Source organism: Electrophorus electricus, chromosome 6, assembly GCF_041902795.1.
Source record: "Electrophorus electricus isolate QZ-2024a chromosome 6, ASM4190279v1, whole genome shotgun sequence".
Lineage (NCBI taxonomy): Eukaryota > Metazoa > Chordata > Actinopteri > Gymnotiformes > Gymnotidae > Electrophorus > Electrophorus electricus.
In genome coordinates, this window is record NC_137502.1 from 27,175,402 (window position 1) to 27,200,161 (window position 24,760).

The following is a 24,760-nucleotide window of genomic DNA, read 5'->3' on the forward strand; positions in this document are numbered from 1 at the left end:
CAATGATAAGGCAACTTATCAGTAAACTCAGTATTCAGTAAACTCATTACTCAGTGAACTCAGTAAACTCATTACTCAGTAAACTCAGTACTCAGTGAACTTAGTACTCTTAAACTCAGTACTCAGTAAACTCAGTACTCAGTAAACCCAGTACTCAGTGAACTCAGTGAACTCATTACTCAGTAAACTCAGTATTCAGTGAATTTTGTGAGCTCAGTACTCAGTAAACTCAGTGCTCAATAAACTCTACTCAGTAAACCCAATACTCAGTGAACTCAGTGATCTCAGTACTCAGTACAACCTGGAGAAGGGACTGAATTTTATCCTCAGGAATAAAACATAATACATTGTTATATATGACATTCAATATTAAATGAACCTGACATCTAGTATTCACTGAATGTTTTCAGAATTCGTTATGTAAGGAGCTAAATAAATGATGGCATAATCTGATAAAGGACTGATAAATATGTTATTTTGACTGGTAAATTATTTATATTTTTGCCGTAAAAATGTCGACAAATCCAATCTCTAATCCAACCCAACCCAGTTGAAATCTGTTCTCATCCAGAAAAGTCAGTACGTCCTCAGTCCAACTGCTCAGTGCGGGACAGTCCTTTCACCTTTAGCTTTAGGTTCTGCCACGGTTTCTGTATCAACCAGCCTTGCTAAGTTTTCTGTGAGTAACACTCTGACCTTTATGAATGTGAGCCGAACTGTGGAAGACCGGTAGTAGAGAGACAGCTCTGTTTCCTCCCCTGTACCACGCCACCACAAGCCAAAAACAATAATACCACAGCTCAATAACTGGAGCTACGCTTACGATAACTCTTATGCATTCCAGTTAAAATTAAATATTAACCATTTAACATCAAACATAATGCTTAATTATTCATTAGTACCATTAGAGAATTTCTAATTCAAAGGCCATAAGTAATTATTTTTTTAAGTATTATGTCAACCACAGTTGAATATCAGGAGCCTTAAGAGTGTTTAGTGACCTTTATGTTCATGGGCATTATGTTAAGAGTTGCTTTTGATAGACTGAGATACAGTTTTAGAATTATGATATGTCTGTGTGTGTGTGTGTGTGTGTGTGTGTGTGTGTGTGTGTGTGTGTGTGTGTGTAAGTGCTGGTTTAGTAATAGGGTTCCCTGCAGCAAAATTAAACCTCCAAGACCTTTTGATCTGCAGCAATAAAACCATGCCCTCACCAGTCCAAACCTGTGCTGAATCTTCAGTGAGTACCTGTGCTGAATCTTCAGTGAGTACCTGTGCTGAATCTTCAGTCAGTACCTGTGCTGAATCTTCAATCAGAAATACAATACAGATATAATACAATACAGATCTAAATACAGTACAGATTTATTTCATAGAAACAATGATGGCAATGTTTTACAGAGTTCAAGAGAGTGTCTGAACAGCTACACTTACTTAATATGAATATTCAACACTACTGAACATTATATGCTTACCACTGAACAATATTCTAAAAGTGAGAATGTATGTGTGTCTGCACATGTACATGTCCGTGCTGTGAGATTTGCTAAAAATGGCTTAAAAAGCAATTTTGTGGATGCAGGCCCTGGCTGAGATTGGGTCTGCAGTGAGGCTACCTGGCTCAGGATGAGTGGCTGACTTCAGTGCTCCGGTTTTGTTCTGGTGTTATCTGCCCCAGCAGACCTCGTGCCCAGTGTGTGTGTCCTGTTTTTTTTGTATGCACAGATGTGGAGTGGAGTCAGGGTTGGGGCCCATGAGATCACCCTGTGTTGCCCCTTTTCAGGGCAGTGGCCAGTGACATTGCTGGATGGCAGACCTCTGGCCACGCCGGGAGACATGAATAAACGAGGCAGCGTGTTACCACAGTGCCGTCATTAAGTGCATAACAGATGGCTCTAGAACGCCTCTGTCTCCAGTGGCCATGGTTTATGGTCTATGCCTGTATTTATTGCTCAGCTTCATACCTTTCATAACTCTTAGCTCCACACCTTTCAGGACTCTTAGCGCTACACCTTTCAGGACTCTTAGCTCCACACCTTTCAGAACTCTTAGCTCCACACCTTTCAGAACTCTTAGCGCTACACCTTTCGGAACTCTTAGCGCCACACCTTTCGGAACTCTTAGCGCCACACCTTTCGGAACTCTTAGCTCCACACCTTTCGGAACTCTTAGCTCCACACCTTTCGGAACTCTTAGCTCCACACCTTTCGGAACTCTTAGCTCCACACCTTTCAGAACTCCTAGCTCCACACTTTTCAGAACTCAGACCTGTAGCAGGGGCAGGCATCAGAGGAGCTCTAAAAGTCTCACTCTTTCTCAAAGTTTCACAGTTTACATCTCTCTTTAGCCCTCTCTTCTTCTCTCTTCTTCACTCTATCTTTTCACTCCCTCTCTTCGATACTATCTTTCTATCTCTCCCTTTCTCTCAATCTCTCTCTCAGCCTGATCTCGTTGCCTAATGCCAATGTTTATTCATGCTGGCACAACACAACAGTAACCAAGTCGAGTGTCACAGTTGGCTCTCACCATGGTGATAAGCGTGCCAAAGAGCAAAGAAGAGAGACTCTCGGAGAAACAACACATGGAAGGAACAGAAAGGTTAGAAATGGAGATATAAAGGGAGAGAGAGAGAGAGGCAGAGGGAGAGAGAGAGAGGCAGAGAGAGAGAGAGAAATGAAAAAGATCTGCTTAAACGCTTATAGATAAGGAGAAGCCAATAAAACGAGGGTGTAGGAGAGAAGTGTATATAGAAAGAACAGCTAGAAGAGAAGTGTTGCGGACTAGAGAATACATGGTATCAGGCAGAGCCCAGCAGGGTGGCACTGAGCCTGGCAGAGTGGCTGTCGCAGGCAACACCATACGGTTCATGCCAGGATTCATCAGGCTACTCTGCTTGCCAGGACTGATGCCAAGTACAGCATCTCTCGCAGGGATCAGCACTGGCAGAGGGCACTTTCACACTGATCCCAGAGCAGCTTTGCTCTTTTTCAAATTATACATAGGGTTTGGATTTTGGGTAAAGGTTGTTTTGCAATACAGATCATTTCAACCTAGAAGGCTACAGAGAGTTTGTGCACCGGTGTGACATGATTGTAGAGAAGTCAAAGCATTTTCCTACTGATGACAAGACGGATTCTGATGAGTGATATGTATAATGTATATCCTATATGACAAATCAGAAATCAGAAAATTCAAGAACTTGAATGCTAGATCATTTATCAAGTTAATGCAGCCATCAGATCGTTTTTTGCGTCAAATGTTATGGGGATGACATGGTTCCCCAGCCATACCCGTGACTTTATGGGGCTTGAAAGGAAGTGAAGAAAGATATCTGACATCATAAACTGTTACTTTAGTCTTGCTGTGTAGATTTCACGTAATAGTTGCTTGGAGTAACCCGTGTGTGCTGGCATGCTCAGTCGTCCCTCGGCAGTTGGGTGACAGATGGGTGTAACTCTGACATAAACGTCTGAAGGAGCTGTCATATGTTATCATGCAGTTCTGCATGCGGCAAAAAGCCAAGGCAACATGGCCCATGCCTCAGCCTCTCTCTCTCTCTCTCTCTCTCTCTCTCTCTCTCTCTTTCTGTTGTTCTCTGGTTAACCGTTCCATCTGCTCTTCAAACCTCTTATGTGCCCTGGTGAGCCATATTCCCTTTCTTAGCAAGCTGTTTGAGACTCCTTCCCAAGTCTAGATGACATGAGAGAGCCTCTCTCTGCTGCTTGAGCTCCTCAGTCTCCCAGCTTCTCACCATCACACCGTCGCTGTCATGAGAGTTGCTTCGGTTCCCCGAGAACACAATGCTGTGACACGTTCTGTTGTGGCTTTTTGATGCTGAGGACTGTGGTGTTAGTAGTGACTCTACAGGCCTGTATCTGAGGACTGTGGTGTAAGCAGCGAGTCTACAGGCCTGTATCTGAGGACTGTGGTGTTAGTAGTGACTCTACAAGCCTGTATCTGAGGACTATGGTGTTAGTAGTGACTCTACAGGCCTGTATCTGAGGACTGTGGTGTAAGCAGCGAGTCTACAGGCCTGTATCTGAGGACTGTGGTGTTAGTAGTGATTCTACAGGCCTGTATCTGAGGACTGTGGTGTTAGTAGTAACTCTACCGGCCTGTATCTGAGGACTGTGGTGTTATTAGCGAGTCTACAGGCCTGTATTTGAGGACTGTGGTGTTAGTAGTGATTCTATAGGCCTGTATCTGAGGACTGTGGTGTTAGTAATGACTCTACAGGCCTGTATCTGAGGACTGTGGTGTTAGTAGTGACTCTACCGGCCTGTATCTGAGGACTGTGGTGTTATTAGCGAGTCTACAGGCCTGTATTTGAGGACTGTGGTGTTAGTAGTGATTCTATAGGCCTGTATCTGAGGACTGTGGTGTTAGTAATGACTCTACAGGCCTGTATCTGAGGACTGTGGTGTTAGTAGTGAGTCTACAGGCCTGTATTTGAGGACTGTGGTGTTAGTAGTGACTCTACAGGCCTGTATCTGAGGACTGTGGTGTTAGTAGTGAGTCTACAGGCCTGTATCTGAGGACTGTGGTGTTAGTAGTGAGTCTACAGGCCTGTATTTGAGGACTGTGGTGTTAGTAGTGACTCTACAGGCCTGTATCTGAGGACTGTGGTGTTAGTAGTGAGTCTACAGGCCCTCAATAAGTTGACATATGTAATGGGATTGAAAGGTAACTAAGGTGATATATCTAAGGTGTCCCATTAACTTGGGTGGTATTTCTAAACTGCTTTGTTTTGTGAAATGATCATTACTTGTAGTAGATGGAATCAGTCATTCATTTGGTCTGACTAAGAATGACTCATTCATTTGGTCTGATTCAGAATTACTTGTTCATTTGGATAGGGTTAGGGTCGTAACCCTAACCTAACCCTAACTTAACTTATTAACCTAACTCTAACCCATACTGAACTGATCCTGTAGAAAATCTTACACAGTGCAGTGTTACGAGCCCACCTTGTAACCTTGTTACCACTTTTGTAACAGAAAATACTTTTTTTTATTTTTAACTATTTGCTGCTATTCGTGTTATTCCACATTAGCTGTTAAATTAATTTCCCCTTCATCCTTTCTTCTTCTTTCTCCCTTTTCCCCATCTGTCACCTCCTTCTCTGTCTCCACCCGCTTCTCTCTTATGCCCCGCCTCCTCTCTCCAGCTCCTCCTCTCTGTCTCCACCTGTTCCTCTCTTATGCCCCGCCTCCTCTCTCCAGCTCCTCCTCTCTGTCTCCACCTGTTCCCCTCTCATGCCCCGCCCTCCACATCATCTAGACAACACTGGGTTCCAGTGCACTTGCACGTATAGCCTTGGATAGGCGCTTTTATTCCAGGCAACGGACATGTTTATGAATATATCAGGATATGCGCTCCCTTCCCCTACCTGCTCCACTAGGTGAACTACACAAGCACTTCCTCCCACATCCTGTTTCACTGAGTTAATCATTTTCAGCAGTTGCTGGGTGGAGATGACGGAACTGGAAAAGCAGACCTCACCAGGATGGATTTAGGGTGGAGACATTGTCTGTCAGGATGGATTTAGGGTGGAGACATTGTCTGTCACAGTAACAGTGGATCTCAGATGTTTCACGGAAGGACAGCATTATGTGTTTCCAGCATTATGTGTTTAGAGAAGTCATATAAAATTCCTCCACCCCTTCTCTCTCTCTCCCTCTCTCTCTCTCTCTCTCTCTCCCCCTCTCTCCCCCTCTCTCCTCAGTCTCTCTCTCTCTCTCTCCCCCTCTCTCCTCAGTCTCTCTCGCTCTCTCTCTCTCTCTCCCCCTCTCTCCTCAGTCTCTCTCTCTCTGTCTGTCTGTCTCTCTCTTTCTGTCTCTCTGTCTCTAGGAAGGTGACAGGAAGTAACTGTTGTATTGGAAGCCAGCAGGGCTGTCTGAATGATGTAATATCCTGTCCTTTCTTTCTGTCACTAGCCCCCTCAGTGACACCAAGCTCCGAGGGGCACTGGGGTCCAATTTCAGATATAGTCCTTTCATTTTCATGCCTAGATATAGCTTGCTGGAGCAATGTTAACACTTTAATAAACTGTCAATCATAATTAATAAGATTAATTGGGGCACCACCCTGATTAACAGGGAAAAATAATGAAGTTTAATTAATTTATTCATGATTATTAAACAAATAAGCAAAGCACTGAAATAAAGCGACATGAAACTCAAGTCTGTTTTAACCGCTTAGCGAGAGGATATTGGCTTGGTCTCAAAAAGAAAAATTTAAGTCTTTATTTCTTCTTGTTGCAGTCCTTCTGGTAACTTACTGGGGGTGGAACACCCCCCACACACACCTTCTCTCATTTCCCACTCTGCCCTGCCCTGTTGATGTTTCTCAGATATATGCTGCGAAAAGGGCACGGCTTGGTTCATGCATATTCAAAATCCTTTGATTTCATGATGGGGATAAAGATTGCTCTCAAGTAAGGTACCCCACAAATCAATTAATCAAAAGAAAACAATCACACATTTCTTAAACAATTTCATGCCTCACGGGCCTAGAATGAAGTGTGCAAACAAAAGTATGAAGATCTACAATGGCTGACGTGATTGGACAGGCAATTTATTTCCTTTCTTATTTTCTTGAAGTTACAGATTATTGACTTTAGTATATTATGACTAATTGGTTCATGTAAGATTTCTATCAAGCACAATTAGGAATGGTTAGCAATTTATTTACACTAAACATGAGGTAAACAACACACAAGTGAACTGAGTATGAGGAATTTGCAAATTAATAATGAACAAATATTGAAGAGAATAATGAAACAATGAACAGTTATCAATAATGGAAGCAAACGTCACAATTTGAAGATTATATTAAGATAGCCATACATAGCCATTATAGTAGATTAGAATAGCAAGTTATTATTTTGTGAAGACACGGGAAAAGAAACATGTATATCTGTGAACATATCTCTGTGGAACGAGAAAAGTAGGATTTCAGTCTGATGGAATTTAGGGTCATAGTTCCTTGAAGTATAAGCAGGCTGGTTCTTGCATTCCAGTCTGTGGGTTTATGACACCTAAGAGGAGGGGGAGGTGTCAGACAGTCCGGCCCACATGGTAAGCCCCACCATGATGCCAAAGGGGTCCTTGTTTTTGTCTGTGGGCCGGAGCGGAGAGTCTCATCAGGGGGATAAGTTGTATGTACCGTCACTACACCGTTCATATTCATAGCTGGATATAGTTTGTTAATTTCATCCTCTTTTCAGTTCTGTATCTGTCTCTGTCTCGAGTTTTATTGTTCAGTGGTGCGTTATTAACATGAATGTTTGCAGGTTGTTCAGCAGATAATAAATACATTCAGTAAAGAATAAACATACAAAAAAAGATTATTTTAAAAAGATGTATTATAAATTAATATGAACATATGAAGAATCAACAGGTATAGAAAACTGATGGTTTGCTATCCTGGTTGTCATGACAGCATAACAAGGTCTGACAATCCTGCCATCTTCATTTGTCCCTCTGATCGTCAGACCCTTGGGGGTGTGTGTGTGTGTGTGTGTGTTTGGTTTCCAGAGTAAATGCTGGTAATTTTATTATAAAGTGATTTCCTAATTGAATCATATTTGAAGCACTGTGTTTAGGAGGAGTGCTTTATCTGCAAGACAGCAGGGGAGGAGCGCGTGTCCTCCCTGGGCAGCGATGAGTCTGTCTGGGGTTGTAGTGCTTGCCCAGCAGGGAGCCAGTCCACGCTGTCCTTGGGTGCTTGTGTCTGTGGCTTCGGTTAGATTCATGGCTCATATAGTTCTAGGACCAGAGAGCGATGAAGTTTGTTTCAGGTTTTTGTTTATTCTAACAAATATAGCAGGTTTATTTTTGTATTGGTTCTAATTTTTAGGGTCAAATGTTTTGGAGAGGTTCTAGGTACCATGACACTGTTTGGTGTTTGGAATGTTTAAAGTTTCAGGTCACTGAGTCTTGAGATCAGATTGTGTAGGTCACATTTATTTGAGTTCAACAACAAAGAAAGCTGCCCTTACAGTTCTGTGGGGTGTGTGCTTGTCTTTCTGTGATTTGGGGTGTGTGCTTGTCTTTCTGAATCAACTAGATTTCTTCTCCTTTATTTTTTATTTTTTCACTTTAGGTGATTTATTTTGGTTTCCAACTTTTCTTTCATTTCTTGTTAAAAAAATCAAAACAGTGTGTGTGTGTGTGTGTGAGCATGTGCATAAGCATGTGTGTGTCAGTGCGTAACTGTGTGTGTCTGTGTGTGTCATAAGCATGTGTGTGTCAGTGTGTGTCTGTGTGTGTCATATGCATGTGTGTGTCATGCATGTGTGTGTCGGTGTGTGTCTGTGTGTGTCATATGCACATAGATGAAAGAGAGTGCAGAACTCTTGGATCCTGCTCTGTGAGTAACCAGCTGCACAAGTGTTCCTCATTGCAACAGGGCTCCAGGGGCAACTTTACACAGCTTTGCTTGCTGGAACACACACACACACACACACACACACACACACACACACACACACACACACACACACACACACACACACACACACACACACACACACACATACTGTTCTGAGAATGTTTTAGCGTGCACATACATGTTTGGTTTGGTAATCAGAACTGTGGCTGGTTGGTTTGTCTGGTAATCAGACCTATGGCCTGTTGGTTTGTCTGGTAATCAGACCTATGGCCCGATGGTTTGTCTGGTAATTAGACCTGTGGCTGGTTGGTTTGTCTGGTAATCAGACCTATGGCCCGTTGGTTTGTTCAGTACTCAGTCTGGCATGAGAGGTGAGCAGCCTTGGTTGTGTGATTAACACTTTATTCCATCGCAATCCTTTATTCGCGCCACAAAGTAAACATGCACTCAAGACAAATGGGTCGTCTTGCTGTGGGTCAGTCCTTATGTTTGGTCCCAGAGTTATGGGCGACAGTGAGAAGCTCATTTTAAACTCATTTATGATCGACACCCTCCCTCGAAGGCTGGAGGGAGAGTGTACATGTGTGTGTGTGTGTAATTCTTCCTCTGAGCAGCTGCACTGGACCACTCCCCGTGCCATCTGAAGGGCCCCTGCTGATGTATAGCTCCCCGGACAGATCACATCGTCATAACAACATCTTTCATGAGCCCCCACCCTAACTGTTCAGCCCCATCTGATCTGTCAGGCATGGGATTCAGAGATTTACCCTCTTTGCGTGAAGACAGATGAAACCGTGTCCAAGGTGCAGGCCTCACGTGTATGAAAGATGCCTTCATTTATCAGAATTATGGTTCTGGAGTAAGCATATGGGTCTACAGTGCCAGTCTACATATGGGTATACAGTGCATGGATACTGATTGGAGCACTCTTTAAACACCTTTAAAACATCTTTAAAGCTTTAAGCACCAGGTGATGAAATTAAATGAGTATTTTGGCAAAAATGTTAACATGGACAGAAGTGAATTAAACAGCGTGGAGCCTGTTGGCATTATCGGATGGTTAACTGGTACTAGCGGCTATGAGCTAACAGTATTCTCATTAGGTCAAACTGTCCTTCTGGGAGTGCTGAAGGTGAAATGTTCTCAGTCCTCCTAAAGCAGGCGCTGGTCAGAGATGTCGATGCCACTGAAGAATGTCTCACATACACAGAGAGAAGGGAAAGATTCCTAATCACTGTGAGAAATATGTGCTCTAAATGAAATTGGAGAGGACCTGATACAGTGACTTGTGGGCACTTTGTAGTGTCCTTAGCCTGTCCTTAAAGACGTCTGTGGGTGGTTCTCTCTCTGTCTGCGTTTATGAGAAGGTTATTTTTGTGGACTGTTGCTAGGGGTGATGTATTCGACTATTTGTACATGTCCATGGTGTTTGTCTTTCACTTGGCGGGCTCGAACAGACCCACGGCTGCCAGGCCTGAGACATTCGCCAGGTCTGGTTTCTCTGGCGTTTTTTGTACATAACAGCATTCTGATTTTCTTACTACTGAACTAAACATGGCTGATGGTCTCCTTTATGGCTGTTGGTCCTGGTAGCCTGCAGACCTTCTCCATGCCCTGAAGGATCATTGGCACTCTTGGTAAAGAGCAAATCATGAAAAATGAAATACGAAAAAAAAGTCCACTTAAGGGCTCTCTGTTGCACTGACTCTCTGATGGAAAACAAACCTCTGTGAAGAAAAATGACTCAACGACTCAAGCAATCATTACCTCTCCTCAAACCTATCACGACCAACCATCACTGATGGATTTTCTCATTTATACATTTTCCGTTTTTTAAAGCACACCTTTGGGTGATTTTAAGTAATTATCATTGAATATGGGGAATATGTGTCCAGACCCATATTCTTGTTCACTGGGGGCTTGGACTTGGACATTTCTAAAACTACTTTGTGACAACATCTGTTGTAAGAATTTGACTTGACATGACTTTGACATTGATTATTCAGTGAGAAGCAGTTAGTACTTCTATTCAGTATCTGCACAGTAAATAACTGAACACTAGCAGGTGAACCTATGGCGGTGGTGATGGACTCCATTGCAGCCATGAAGGGAGAGTAGGTGGGACATGCAGATCAGCCAATCAGGTAAGGCTGGAGGGTCCAGGATGGTCAAGCTGGTCCAATCAGCATCAGACGAGATGAGATCAGCAAAGAAAGGAAACACTGAACTAGTTAGCTCTGTTTGGAACGCACTGGACAGTTATATGTGATTAACAGAGCGGAGCACACCACGGCCTCTGGCAGAACTAGAGTGACGGTTTTAGACCATTTGTCGGGTAGGGGGTGTTTTGAAGCCAAGTATTAAATTAAATTAATTAATTCATGTATTTATTAATTTATGCTAGCCTACATGACTGATAGAATACAGGCCCAATGAATCGAAGTGTGTTGTTTTTCTGAGCAAAAAACGGATGTGATGTTTAACAGTGAATGTTCACATCAGGTTCAGTGCATTTGTAAAACTTTTGCATTATTTCTGTTCTCTTCTCTTTCATAAATGTGTGGCAGAGATGTTTGTGTAAGAATATGTCTACACATTCTGCTCAGTTTGGCTGTGTGAAACTGCACCTTTGGGTTGGATCAAATTAGTCCATCTTTATGAATTTTCTGATTACCTGTAGGTGGTGCTATTGTTCTAAATCCAAAATAATCTGCTTCAAGGCATTTTTAACAGCAAATAAGAATGTCATAAGTTTACTCTGATGATGTGATAAGCTTACTCCAATTATGTCATACGTCTACTCTGACATCTTTATTAGTTCAAAGATATGGAGGGCTTGGCTTCACTAGTACTGGAACCAGTTCCTAGAGCTTTAGTATGGGGAGAGCCATCAGACCCCTTCACCCTCCACACAGGTACGTGGTCTCTCAGGGAGACCGTCACCCTCCACACAGGTACGTGGTCTCCCTGAGAGTCCGTCACCCTCCACACAGGTACGTGGTCTCCCTGAGAGACCGTCACCCTCCACACAGGTACGTGGTCTCCCTGAGAGACCGTCACCCTCCACACAGGTACGTGGTCTCCCTGAGAGACCGTCACCCTCCACACAGGTACGTGGTCTCCCTGAGAGACCGTCACCCTCCACACAGGTACGTGGTCTCCCTGAGAGACCGTCACCCTCCACACAGGTACGTGGTCTCCCTGAGAGACCGTCACCCTCCACACAGGTACGTGGTCTCCCTGAGAGACCGTCACCCTCCACACAGGTACGTGGTCTCCCTGAGAGACCGTCACCCTCCACACAGGTACGTGGTCTCCCTGAGAGACCGTCACCCTCCACACAGACACGAGGCCTCCGTGAGACACCATCACTCTTTGCTCCATCCTCCACCCCAAGATCTACACCATTTATCCAACATGAAAACTATATTCCAAAACCTTGACTACACAAATCAGTTTTCAACCTAGGCCTAAAAATATTTAAAACTGACTGGAAGGTTATCAGAAATGCTCTTCACACTGTTTATAACACTATCACACTGTTTATAACACTATCCAGAGATATGACACTATCACACTGTTTATAACACTATCCTGAGATATGACACTATCACACTGTTTATAACACTATCCTGAGATATGACACTATCACACTGTTTATAACACTATCCTGAGATATGACACTATCACACTGTTTATAACACTATCCAGAGATATGACACTATCACACTGTTTATAACACTATCCTGAGATATGACACTATCACACTGTTTATAACACTATCCAGAGATATGACACTATCACACTGTTTATAACACTATCACACTGTTTATAACACTATCACACTGTTTATAACACCATTTCACTGCGTGTTGTACTGTGTATGACTATGTATGTGACAAATAAACCAAACTTGAAACTTAGTGTCATATCTCTGGATAGTGTTTCAAGTTTCAAGTTTGGTTTATTTGTCACATACATAGTCATACACAGTACAACACGCAGTGTGATAGTGTTATAAACAGTGTGATAGTGTTATAAACAGTGTGATAGTGTTATAAACAGTGTGATAGTGTCATATCTCTGGATAGTGTTATAAACAGTGTGATAGTGTCATATCTCTGGATAGTGTTTCATCACACTGTTTATAACACTATCACACTGTTTATAACACTATCCAGAGATATGACACTATAACAAAATGCTAGTGGTCAGGGAAACATCAGAGAATACATACATGAAATGAGACTGAAGGGTGTTGACCTTCATAAAACGTTGCCACTTTTACCGGAGAAGATGAGATGGGTTTGGCCTACAAACAGTTAACACCATACAGAAAACAACCTGAGTTCTACTGTGAAGTTGAGAATGTGTGATGATGTGGACTGTTTTTTTCTTCCAGTACCTCAGAGTTGTCAAGAAACACATCATTGTGGATTCCATCAAATACCAGCAGATTTTTACTTAAAACCCGCTTGCATCTGCCACGGTGCTAAATCTGGGTGTTGGTTGGATCTTACAAAGACAGTATTCCAAAATGTACAACCAACAGCACACGGAAATGTTCCACGGATAAGAATCAAGCTTGTGCAGCTGCCATCTCAGTCCTCTCAACTGAACTCCCCAGAAACACTGTAAGGTAAAGTGATTAATTGCTGGTGTGTCACACCTGTATCTCGTTATCTTCCTTGTTAGTAAGCCCTGTTTAGCTGTTGTGCTTTTTTGCTGTCTGACCCTGTGTTGTGCACGCTTCTTTAGGGTTATCCATACTGTATCATGCTTTACTGTCTGTTCTCTTTTATATGTTAGTGTCATGCCTCGTGTTTTACTTTAGTTTTTGTTGACATGTTTAAATAAATGTCTGTGTTTAACAACGGCTCTCCTCTCCTCTCCTGTAGGACTCAGTACTGTCATCTCAAACAGAAGGAGTACCAATCCTTTTGTGTTTTTGTGAAATTAAAAAAATAACTTTACTGCACTCTCATTCATGTCATATACTCCATTCATGATCACCCCAGTGAACAGCACTGGCGTGTTTCTAGATCTTTCTCTTGTTCATCTTTATCACGGGTGCCAATAAATCTTGATGACGCTGTATCCTCCTTAATCCTCCTTACATGATTCGAGTAGGGTAAAAAAGCCTTGAGGATGGTCTGGTTAGATTAATCAGGCCTATTAAAGCAGTCAGAAAACTGCCGAAGCTGCCATGCTCCAGGAGTTGTTACTAAAGGAAATGTGTTGTGGAGCTGGGAGTGTGGTCCAGTCCCTGCACTTCACACAACTGAGTTACAGCCTTTTTTGTGTTTAGCTCATGGCTCTGGGGGCTAATCCTGCCCTTATCAGCAAGATTCACTTTTGGAAAAGTGCTAACCACTTGTTTTCTGTGTATTTTGCTAGAGTATTAGCCAGCAAAGACCAGAATTGACTAAATATTTACAGGATGGATATTTATTAATATCATATATAGTTTGAGATAGACATCTGTTAATTCAGTGCTTACAAAAAATAAACACACTTTTATTAGGAGATTTAGATTGTTATTTCCATAAATGTTAACATAAGTTTACAACCATAAATTTACTTGCTAGAGCCAGTCTAATTACTGGGTGACTGCAAAAATATTTCTTAAACTATGTGTTCTGAGATTCATAATATTTAAAATTAGAGTTGTGAATTTAATTTTGTGAATTAGGTCTAAGGCCTTGTCTTGCCCAATATCCATGATGTTAGTATAGTAAAACTCCAGCCTTGTAATGGACTCAGTCCAAGCACATATCAATTACTATTATTATTATTATTATTCTATACCAGAACTCTGATTATTTTAACGTGTTGGGATCTTGGCTGACAAAATGTTAAAGATGTCTTGTTTCCTCTTCCTCCGTACAGATTATTTATATCCAGAGGATTGTGCAGAACGCTCTGCCTATAATCAGATCTCTTCTAAAGGGAACTTGATATTTGACAGACCATTCAGCTTTTTTTCTTATTTAATAAGAGTCTTTTAAAAATGAATGAGCCAGCCGGAATACTTCCATCTGTCTGAAGAAAGAACGGCACTCGGGCAAAGAGATGTAAGCGAGGTCGTGAACCTCTGTGCTTTTATGAGATGTGGGAAAATTTTGATGCGTTTTACTTCGATATTTGAGTACAGTGCTAAAATCCATATGTGAAAGACTGGGGCTTGTTAATTCTAACATGTCAACAGCAGTCAGACTGGTGTTAACACACCGTGGTACTCCCCAAAGCCTGGAGGCTGAGCAGAGTGTGAGAGCGTCCTCTCCTGCAGGCTTGTGCGCACTATGCTGGCTGTGCTTTGGCACGCTGGTTCTCTGGTTCTCTTCTGGGTCGTGTTAAAGACCCACAGAGACACTGGTTCGCTCTGAACATTCAGGGACCTGTAAGTTCTTGCTCTGGCCTTCAGTAAAACAGACCGTTCGAGTAGTAGCACTTCCATCAGAAACAGATCTTTAGTCTGAAGATAAAGAAAGGAGTTTTGGTTGGAGCTGGGCAGTAAAGTACAGCTTTTAGCTGTGGGTCACTCCCAGGGCCTTAATGTACCTTCTGTCTCTTTAGAAATGCCATTTTTAGATGTGCACTAGTACTTCAGTGGATCCAGGCCTTACCCTGATGCTTCTCCGCTCTGCGCTGCCTTTGTATTGGGAATCGTCTGTGGTCTCATAGCTGCTGCTCAGGATGATACAATTTCCATCTTGTATTGCACATTCCCTCCTAGTGCTGGGGCAGGGGCACTGGGTTTCCATAGCAACTGCGTCCCATTCATAGGAGACTGCAATCAAATCATTGCAGTCTCACTCTCAGTCTCTCTCTACTTGTGTGTGTGTGTGTGTGTGTGTCTGTGTGTGTGTGTGTGTGTGTGTGTGTGTGTGTAGAATAAATGCAATGAATATGGAATATAGAGGGCAATAAATAATTTCTCTGTGCTTCATCTTAAAATTGGACAGTAGCCCTGTACTGCACAGACAGACTTCAGCTTCTCCCCATAAACAGTTCCCTATCTAAAAAGCTCAATAAAGTTCCAAGGTAAAAGTCAGACTTAAACACTGCAGCTGAGTCTATGGCATATTACCATGATAGTTTTAAGAGGCTAATGTTTTCCACAGTGGGACTACTAAATGCACTAAACGTATGCTCCTGAACATCACTGCTGATCTTAGACGCCGCTGGGTTGGGAGGCCTCCGTGTACTCAGATCTGTGCTCCTCTCTGATTGGTTTAGCCCGCGTCATGCTGTGGTTCAGTGAACAGACGAGCGCTCAGCTCTTGGCAGCGGAAGGGCAGGTGAAGCCAATACACAGAGCTGTGTTTCAATTCTGACATGAGATGAGTAACGCATGTGTGAGCGTGTGTTTATGACCATGTATGTGTGGCAGCGGGGTGTTTGCTACAGAGTCATCATCACACGCATCGAGTCAGAACGGATCCGAGCCCTGCAGTGTGCGCGTGCGCACACACACACACACACACACACATATATATTGGATCCATATTGTCCAACCTGGTTTGACTCTCTTTGTGCTCTCCGTTCAGATGGTCTTTGGCATGTTGGTTGTCTTAAACCAATGAAGGAGGCTTTCTGAGGCAGATGAGGGGCACTGTGTGTGAGGAGACAAGCGGTTAGCTAGCCAGCACTCAGACCTCATGACTGGAGATGGATGAAGTAAAGCGTAAATATCACTGCCCAGACACGACACCTACGGCATTTGAGAAAGTTAACTACTGCTGTAAGATGCCAGGAGACATGAATGCCAGGAGCCATGTACAACATACATGTCTGTTGAAATAGACATGGTTGAGACCGTAGGCTACAAAATACAAACCACAAACCACCCATAAGACATACAATGGGAAGCCCATAAGTGAGACTTCAGAGGTGGCTCTAGAGATAACAACACTGGCAATCATACTGCACAGGTACACACAACACGCAGTGGTCAAAGAGTCAATGTCCTCTTCACCAAAGACCCATCCAAAGAGCCAAAGAGCCATGACTGTGGACCCACCCAAAGTATGTGGGAGAATGAATGCTCACACAACACCAGCAGTCAGTGTTTGAGATCTCCCAGGGCAGGAGCCAGTCAGCATTACAACAGCAGAATTCCAAGAGCAGGTCAGAAACATGAAGACCTGGGCTGCCTCTGGCCCAGACATGCCCCACACCTACTGGTTAAAAAAAAATCACGTCTGCCTAGCAGAATAAATGAACAAGCTGCTAGCAACCGGCTTCCATCTAGGAAGGCAAACACAAGCACGACTGTGCTGGTCATGAAGGAGCCCCACAAGAGAAAATCACCATCCACCTACAGACTAATTACCTGCCTGCCCATATGGAAGCTCCTGTCAGGAACACTAGCCACCCAAGACCAGACCACTCCTCACAATGCACCACACACTCTACCCAAGACCAGACAATTCCTCACAACATACCACACACTCGACCCAAGACCAGACCACTCCTTACAACGTACCACACACTCCACCCAAGACCAGACCACTACGAAGCTTAAGGTACACTGTCCAGGGTGAGACATGAAACATCCACCCAAGCAATGTTCTACAAGGATGAGCAGATGAGGGAGTGCCTCAGATAGGGGATGTGGTCACCATGGAAACAGAGTAGGTGCCAGGGCAGAATAAGCCCCTTCACGGAATGTACAACTGACAGATAGCAGGGTTGGCTTTTAAAAGACAATTCTGCCAATGGTCAATCGAAGACCCACGATGCAGACTGTGTACAGGAGCCTCTGAAACGATCCAGCACCTAGTAGCAGGATGGAAGCATGCTGGGAAAACACATTGAGAGACAACCAAGTGTCAGGGGTCATATACAGGAACATATACAGGACATATTAGCTAGACACATCCAAGCCCAGATGCAAAGAACCGCAAAAAATGCATCCTGTTAATATCTGAAAAGCACGGCTCAGATCCTGTGGGAACCTCCAGACTCAGACAGATAAGCAAGTAGGGGAGAACCAGACATCGTGATAGTGGACAAGATACAGAAAACAGCAGGCATAAAGAAAAAGATACAAGTGCCCACTCAAAGAGCAGGACAGGACATGTAACAGAACAGGACAGGACATGTAACAGATCGGGACAGGACTTTTCCTTCTAACCCTTTGCATTCACTGCATTTAGACCCCTGGATACGTGTGCCAAGAGTCATAAAGTGAAGGGATCGATTTGGATCGATTGTGTGTTGTGTGAACTGGACTCAAAGTATTTTGCTGAATATCAGGAGAGTTCTGAAAAGGCAGTTAAAGAAAGATCAGATCTCTGCTGATCTTACGTGTTTGGTGTTGAGATTATTACCAAACCACCTCTGTTACGTGTTTATGGAGGGTTGATGAACAGAAGACTAATTACAGCAAGAATTACAATTTCTCACTAAATATATTTACATGACATACAGTTCGCCATCAGTGCAATACATAGGAATGTTGCATAATTACCAAATGTTAAAGTCTTTCCTTTGTAAAGAAAAATAAATAAAATGACAAATGGTGAAAACCCAAACATTTACAACTTTTCACATCCAAATAAACAACTTCACAGAAATAATCCCCCAATAAGCATTTCTGAATCAATCCATCCACAATCAGACACAACATTGATCAAACTAAAAATAGAGAGCACGTGTACATAGCATATACTTATCTTCATACAGGTAATGGATTTCTATTGTACAAACTTTTTTTTTCATGTAACTTTGGCAGTGTCCGAAATGAAAGGACAGTATCGGACCCTCAGCAATTGTAATGTGTGAGATTGCCTTTCAAACCGCATGTTCACAGTGATCATTCTGAAAGGCTGGTAGCTTACTGGCCAAAACGAACCGAAAATTAAACAGTCAAAACAAGCAAACAAAAACAGTTAAAAAGTCCAATCCACGTATTCTGTCTTTTCTAGTAAGCACTGAAGGCGAGCCTCGTTGTTGCCGGTGGCTATAAAATTACAAACACCTATGAAGAATTACATAGCAGTCATCGCCATTTAAAAAAGAAACCAATGTTGTTTTGTACAGTCAGCACAGAAGACGCCGTCTGGGAGTGGAGCGGCGCAAGGCCTAGGACCACTTTACTGACAACATGGGAGAAACAGCATGGAAACGCAACATGCATCATCGGCGCCACACTCAGAGAGAGAAAGAGAAAAGGGAGAGAACGCAGGAAAGAGAGAGGTGGATTAAAACAGTTGTGCAAACAAAGAGACGACCAAAATGAAAAACAAACGGTACACATTTTAAGAGAGAATGAAACACGCGCACAGACAGACAGACAAAAGAATCGAGCAAATTTAAAAGGTCACTAAGTTCACCAATAATTGTTAGGAATTTTTCTTTTTCTTCTTTTTTTTTTCTTATTGGGTTTGGCACTTTATCTGAACAAATACCTGCTCAAGAAGACTAATTGTCATACAAAATGTATTCAACGTCTCATTAACGTAACCGTAGAATATATTTACTTAATAGTGAGCATACAGTAGGTAAACACTTTTTAGTACATACTTTTAGTTTTAAAATGAACATTCCAACAGATGTTTTACGCACATGCACAGAAACGAACAACACGACTGTCTCGCGCTGTATCGGCTATCTCCTCCCAGCCACCTCCCCGTTGCGCGTGTCCCCCTGCTCCTCGCGCCAGCGTTCGCCTCAGCCTACCTCTCTATTCCCGTTACGACACCTCTTCGGCCGAGCGCGTGTCCGACTTGAGACGCACAAACTCTTTGGCCACGTCGTCGTTGGTCCTTTGCGAGAGTATCCGCGTGATAGTGAGGCCGGTGTCGTCCATGGCGATGCTGCGCACGAGCGGGTAGGTGGCGCTCACGCTCACCTTGTCGGCTAGTTCGCGGAGCGGCAGCACGGCCACGCCCACCACGCGGTCCTCGCGAGCGAAGCAGTAGTCCTTCACGGACACGTGCAGCTCGTAGCACTCCGGCCCGTGGTCGCTGCTCAGGACGCTGCGGGGGGGGGGGGGGGAGGAGGGAGGGGGAGTGTTAGAGAGCGAGCACTGCGAGGTGCACTCACGCGCACAGTGAAGGCACGTGTCACACTAGCGTGCTAACGTTGCTAACAGAGGGTTACGAAGCCAGCATGGGGGTGGCTGATGACGAGCCAATGGCAGCACATGATCACCACCGGCAGGTTCAGTCACACGATCGCTATCGGCGATAGTGTTTAACAGGTCTGCAGCCTTAACCTTAACCACTTACGACAAGAGCGACAAGAGTCTACAAATTACAAATGTTTTTAGTGCTGGTTACGGTTAAATTTATTATCTTATTGTGCTCGGAATGAATTTTCCACCACTTTGGAGATAATTGTCCCTGGCACAGTGAGGTACTCTATGTACTCAAACGTACTTAGCAGTGGTTTATACGATATTCAAGAACATGACGTTCAAATTTCATATTAAAACTGGCCTTTGTTTCAAATGGCTTTTAGTTCTTGATATTATGACATTTCCTATGCAGGGAAGAGGGCTTTACCGAGGTGAACCACGCTTGGAGGGAAAGACTCAGTAATGGCTGTGCTCGGTCTGAATAGCCTTACTGGTGCAGGGGCTTTTCAAGCAGGCATCCACTCAGTGAAGCCATTGCTTAATTAGACACTGTTTTTTAATTGCCTCTTAATCTTAATTGAGACGCTGGCAAATTCCAACATGAACTGCGCCGGGCAGATACACAGTGATACACAGTGACACTTTAGCACAGTGAACAGAGCTAACCAGATGGGTAGGGATCTCTTAAAATCAACTGAGCAACTAAGCTGTAGTGTGTAAATTATGTCAATAATAATTAATATTTATTTTACACAAAGCAGTCCTCAAAGAGAAAGCAAGTATCCAGCACATAGATAAGAAAGCAAAAGTGGTCAGTACTGCATTTATTAGGTTATTAATAATATATGGGTATTATTCATATTTGGGCATTATTTATATAAGGGTGTTATTATGTTAGGGTGTTATTAATATGTAATAACATGTGTAATAATGAACATGATGACTCACTACTGGAATGTTTCGTTGTATTTGGGGGACCAGTTGTTGTTCTTGGTTTTGGTGCTGAATTTTCGTTTCTTGTCAGCGAGGTGTGGCCCAATGGCATTAATCTCCACAAAAGGCCGGAACATGGCGTTTGTTTGCCAGTTGATGTTATTCACGCCGACCACTGCAAACAAGAGAGGCAGGAACATCAAATTAGGCCTTAAAACATACGTCTGAGTCCTGAGTCCTGACTCCTTAAATAAGTCTGAGTTTCCACAGAAAGAAAGTTGTCAACAAGCAACAAACCCAGAAGCTTAAATATCTGAAACATTTAGTTGAAATCTATGAGAAAATGTGCTCTTTATTTGAATAAGGAGAAACCACCACAGAGTGAATAAAAATAGTTTAGTTAGGAAAAGTATACATGGACACACACAGACACAGACACACACATACAGACACGTGCAGGTATGTGGTCATATGAAATGTAACGGGGCATGCGTATGCTCTTATCGTCATGGTGATAGGCTGTGTAATTGTACAGTGTCTAACCTGTTAGAAATAATAATTGAGTAAGTTACTCAAAGTTTGCTGTGGTATACTTGCTGAGCTCAGAGCACAGAGCACAACTCAGAAGGGAGCGAACCTGAAGCTTGTCCAGGTTTAGCAGTACATTCACCCCACTGAATGTAATTAGCTTGTGGTGTGCTAGTTCCTCAAGCTGTCCCCAAAAGTTTGTGCTACCTGAAAACTAACAGGAGAGTTTGCAGCTCAAGCATATGACGGTTGTGTAGGACATACTGTTTGTGTCCCACAGAGATAAAGCGTAATTGGAACAGAATCAGCTGAAGGCCACACTGCGGATTGTGTCCAGCTGCACTTTATGCTCTTTGTGATTAATGGACCAAAGCCATCCAGAACAGCAGGGGGCAGAGTGCCACATTTGGAGTCTGCATGTAGCACAAGAGCTTTGAGGAATAAACTGGCTTGTGCGGCTAAAGTGTGACTCACTCCCTTCTCCGCATGGCTTTCCCAGAGTAAAATCGTTTTATTGAAGCTCGTAATGGGGTGAGACTGCACAACATGGCCCTGCAGTATGGACACTGCAGTGTGGTGGTAGCGTGTATATTAGCCCTCTAACATATCACCTTCTTTAGCATTCTGGCCCGTCTTATACGTTTTACGGATATTTTGATGAATGCATGATCACAAACACATCCAGGCTTTAACTATATCACATTAAAGATTCACTAGTTTGTTTTAACGTTGTGCAGAGCCTACTATATTATTGTAAAAGTAGTTCAATTATCTAATAAGAACCTTTGGGTATGAGAAAGATGCTGTATAAATATATATATATATATATATATATATTGTGTGTGTGCATGTGTGTGTGCACGTGTGGGTGAGTGTGTGTGTGTGTGTGTGTGTGTGTGTGTGTGTGTGTGAAGCTTACCTTTCACACTGATTTTGTGTTCCCCTGTGCCTGGGTGTGAGATGAGATCCACCTGTATCACCACCTCCCCCACAGAGCCAGACGTCGACTGACCTGGGATTAAACACAGAACCCCAAAAATCAATGAAGAAACTGAAACCACTGCAAAATCTAGAGAAATCGTTTACCCACTAAAGATTCAGCAGAGATTTAAGATTAAATAAAGATTACTCACACAAAACCTCCTGAAAAAAAAACCCCAAAAGGCAAATAAAAGAGACGAAACTGATAAAACGCTGACAATATGCCGCGTGATCTGGTGCCCAGGAAAATGCTACAGGTAAATTAATGGGACAGTGGCAAAACTTTGGCATCGACCCAACGACCCACTCAGCCAAGTTGGCAAAGGAAAAAAGAACACTTTTACTAGCAAGTGAAGCTGTAGTAGAATGATAATTTTCCCTTTTGAAATAGCTACCAACTCTACATCCAAAATCATAAAAATGAACGACAAACTCTGTATTATTAAAATTAAAACTCCGTTTAGTGTGAACTGTCTGACCCTGTTACAAGTCAGAGTCCGACCTGGATTCACACCCAAACAAGACAGCCTATATTTCTCACAGAAAGCACCATCCAAGGAGTGACCCGGGGTATGACATGAAAGGAAAATAGCTGTCTTGAGTAAGGAGTATTAACCTGAACCCGGCTCTGTGTTCAGTCTTTTTATCATACCCTTGTGCACTTCGCCACGCCATCCTAAGGGCTGTTCCATTACTCCATTAACTGAAGTGTGTTAGATGAGCCCTCGGAGGGAATGAGGGAACACAACTGTCCAATTCAGCAGCTGAGCTTGCCCAGAAAGAACCAGTTCATCTGGATACACGTTTGTCTTTACATTCGAGGGCAAGTGTGTTCTGACTGAAAACCTGTCACATCGCTCTCCTCTTCTCCCATTGGACAGGGGGTGCACACTTGTGGGATGCAGGTGCTACACAGTTGCATGTTAAAACCAGTTTTGAAACAGGTCCACGACCTGCCAAAGGCACATCTCAGTTACTCCAACACATATGATTGCTTTCTCATTCAAATACTACAAGAAGGTTGAAATATAATCAAATAGATCTACAAGGAAAATGAAATAATTCATAAGATAATCATTAAAATATCGTTTTGATTGGTTTGTGAGGATTTTAGTGAGGTCACAGTGAAGGTAATCAGTAGTGTGTGCCAACTTGTTTAGCCTTTAACAATCCACCATGAAGACAAAACCCTTTTAACCAGATTTTGGCATCATTCTGAGTGTGCTTACAATCACTTCAAAGGCTACATACAAAGAAGTACAATGAAGTTTAAAAGAAGTGAAGTCCACTCAGACATGTGACCTGCAGGAGGCTAGTGGGGGTTCGCCAGCCAGTCAGGAGGAGACCTGAGCCTTTACTGGCACTGCTGGTTACAGTGAGGAAGACAACATCCCCACTCAATCCCCCCCTTGTGTGGGTGAAATTGCTTGTGTGGATAAAGCACAAGATACCACCAACAGTCTTCAGGTTACAAAAATGCTGTCCTCAGAGGACTCTGGAAAAACAAAGTTGTATGCTTCAAAAGCAAAGCAAAACAAAGATAACATACTGTGTCATTCAGATTTGACCTCATGGTGAACTGTGAGACTTGTGGGGTTTGTCCATGTGGTGAACTATGGGAGTTGTGGGGTTTGTCCTTTGTGGTGAACTATGGGAGTTGTGGGGTTTGTCCTTTGTGGTGAACTATGGGAGTTGTGGGGTTTGTCATTTGTGGTGAACTGTGGATGTGTGTGGTCTTAGTGGCTGTGAATCTTAGCAAAACAGCAAAGCACAGTGAAATGTATAAGATGGATATGATCAACATATGTCATCCACAGCTGGAAAGCTTAGTGTCACAGTGGTGCCCAGTTAAAAACTTTGCAGCATTCCATATCAGTGGTTCCATAAAAGGGAATGTTGTGGGATGGCCAGTTGAAACCTGCACCTGAGGGAACATACATACCTGGAGCCTGAATGGTAGCCTGCGACCTTTTCAAGAAACACACACCTGATAGGTTGAATTATTTCATGCAAAATGACCAATTACTGTTCAGTAAACACACGCCACTGTCAGTACAGATGTGTTGGGTAGAGCTCACAGCTGTACTTAGTGCTAACAGAGCTTCTGCCAAGTAGTAATATGTCACTTTAGTATTTTTAAATCATTTTAAATGAGTTAAAGGCTGTGGCTTAAAGTGTGGGATCTGCTCAGCAGAGCTATGTGAGTAGAAATTTATGCCAGCAGTAGGGGCAACAAAATATGACCCTTCCTCCAGGGCCCGAACTGCCCCGGTACCATCAGGGGCCTCATTTAGCAGACACTTTATGAATGGTTAAATGGAACAGGAAAATCTCTCTCTCTCTCTGTCTGTCTCACACACGCACACACACACACACACACACACACACACACACACACACACACACACACACACACACACACACACACACACACACACACACACACACACACACACACACACACAGGGAAAAGACACTGTCGCTACTGCTATGGAACACTACCGACATCAGTGCATACCACAGCAAGTTGTATGATCGAGGCTACCCAAAGCATTCTAGTGTCAGGTTAAAAAAGATTTTAAGGAAAATTATGAATTACACTTAGATTTACAAGATTTTATGACATTTATATGACAAAGAGATTATATGTGTAAGAGAAGCAGGGTCAGTATTATTGATGTCACTATATAAACCTTGGCCAGGGTATGATTTCAGCTTAGCAAATACATTTGTGTTATATGTATCCAATTATGTCCATTATGTGCAATCACAGCTTACTGCTGAGTTGGAGAATGGATTATAATATTGGGCTATACAGATCAGACTAATCAATCACAG

The 24,760-nt window shown here is 43.0% G+C and overlaps 1 protein-coding gene across 3 annotated transcripts in view; it reads right to left on the bottom strand.

Annotated features, from left to right (window-relative positions):
• Nucleotides 1-17,791: 17,791 nt before the first annotated feature.
• unc13c (unc-13 homolog C (C. elegans)) overlaps nucleotides 17,792-24,760 on the bottom strand; it is a 143,515-nt gene continuing 136,546 nt past the window's right edge. For all 3 annotated transcript variants that reach the window (XM_081716214.1, XM_081716215.1, XM_035525330.2), the window contains 3 exons: nucleotides 21,861-21,953; nucleotides 20,429-20,588; nucleotides 17,792-19,379 (listed from right to left, as the gene is read on the bottom strand). In XM_081716214.1, the coding sequence (XP_081572340.1) occupies nucleotides 19,094-19,379; nucleotides 20,429-20,588; nucleotides 21,861-21,953 (539 nt within the window). In that variant the 3' untranslated portion in view covers nucleotides 17,792-19,093. The remainder of the gene's footprint in view (nucleotides 19,380-20,428; nucleotides 20,589-21,860; nucleotides 21,954-24,760) is intronic.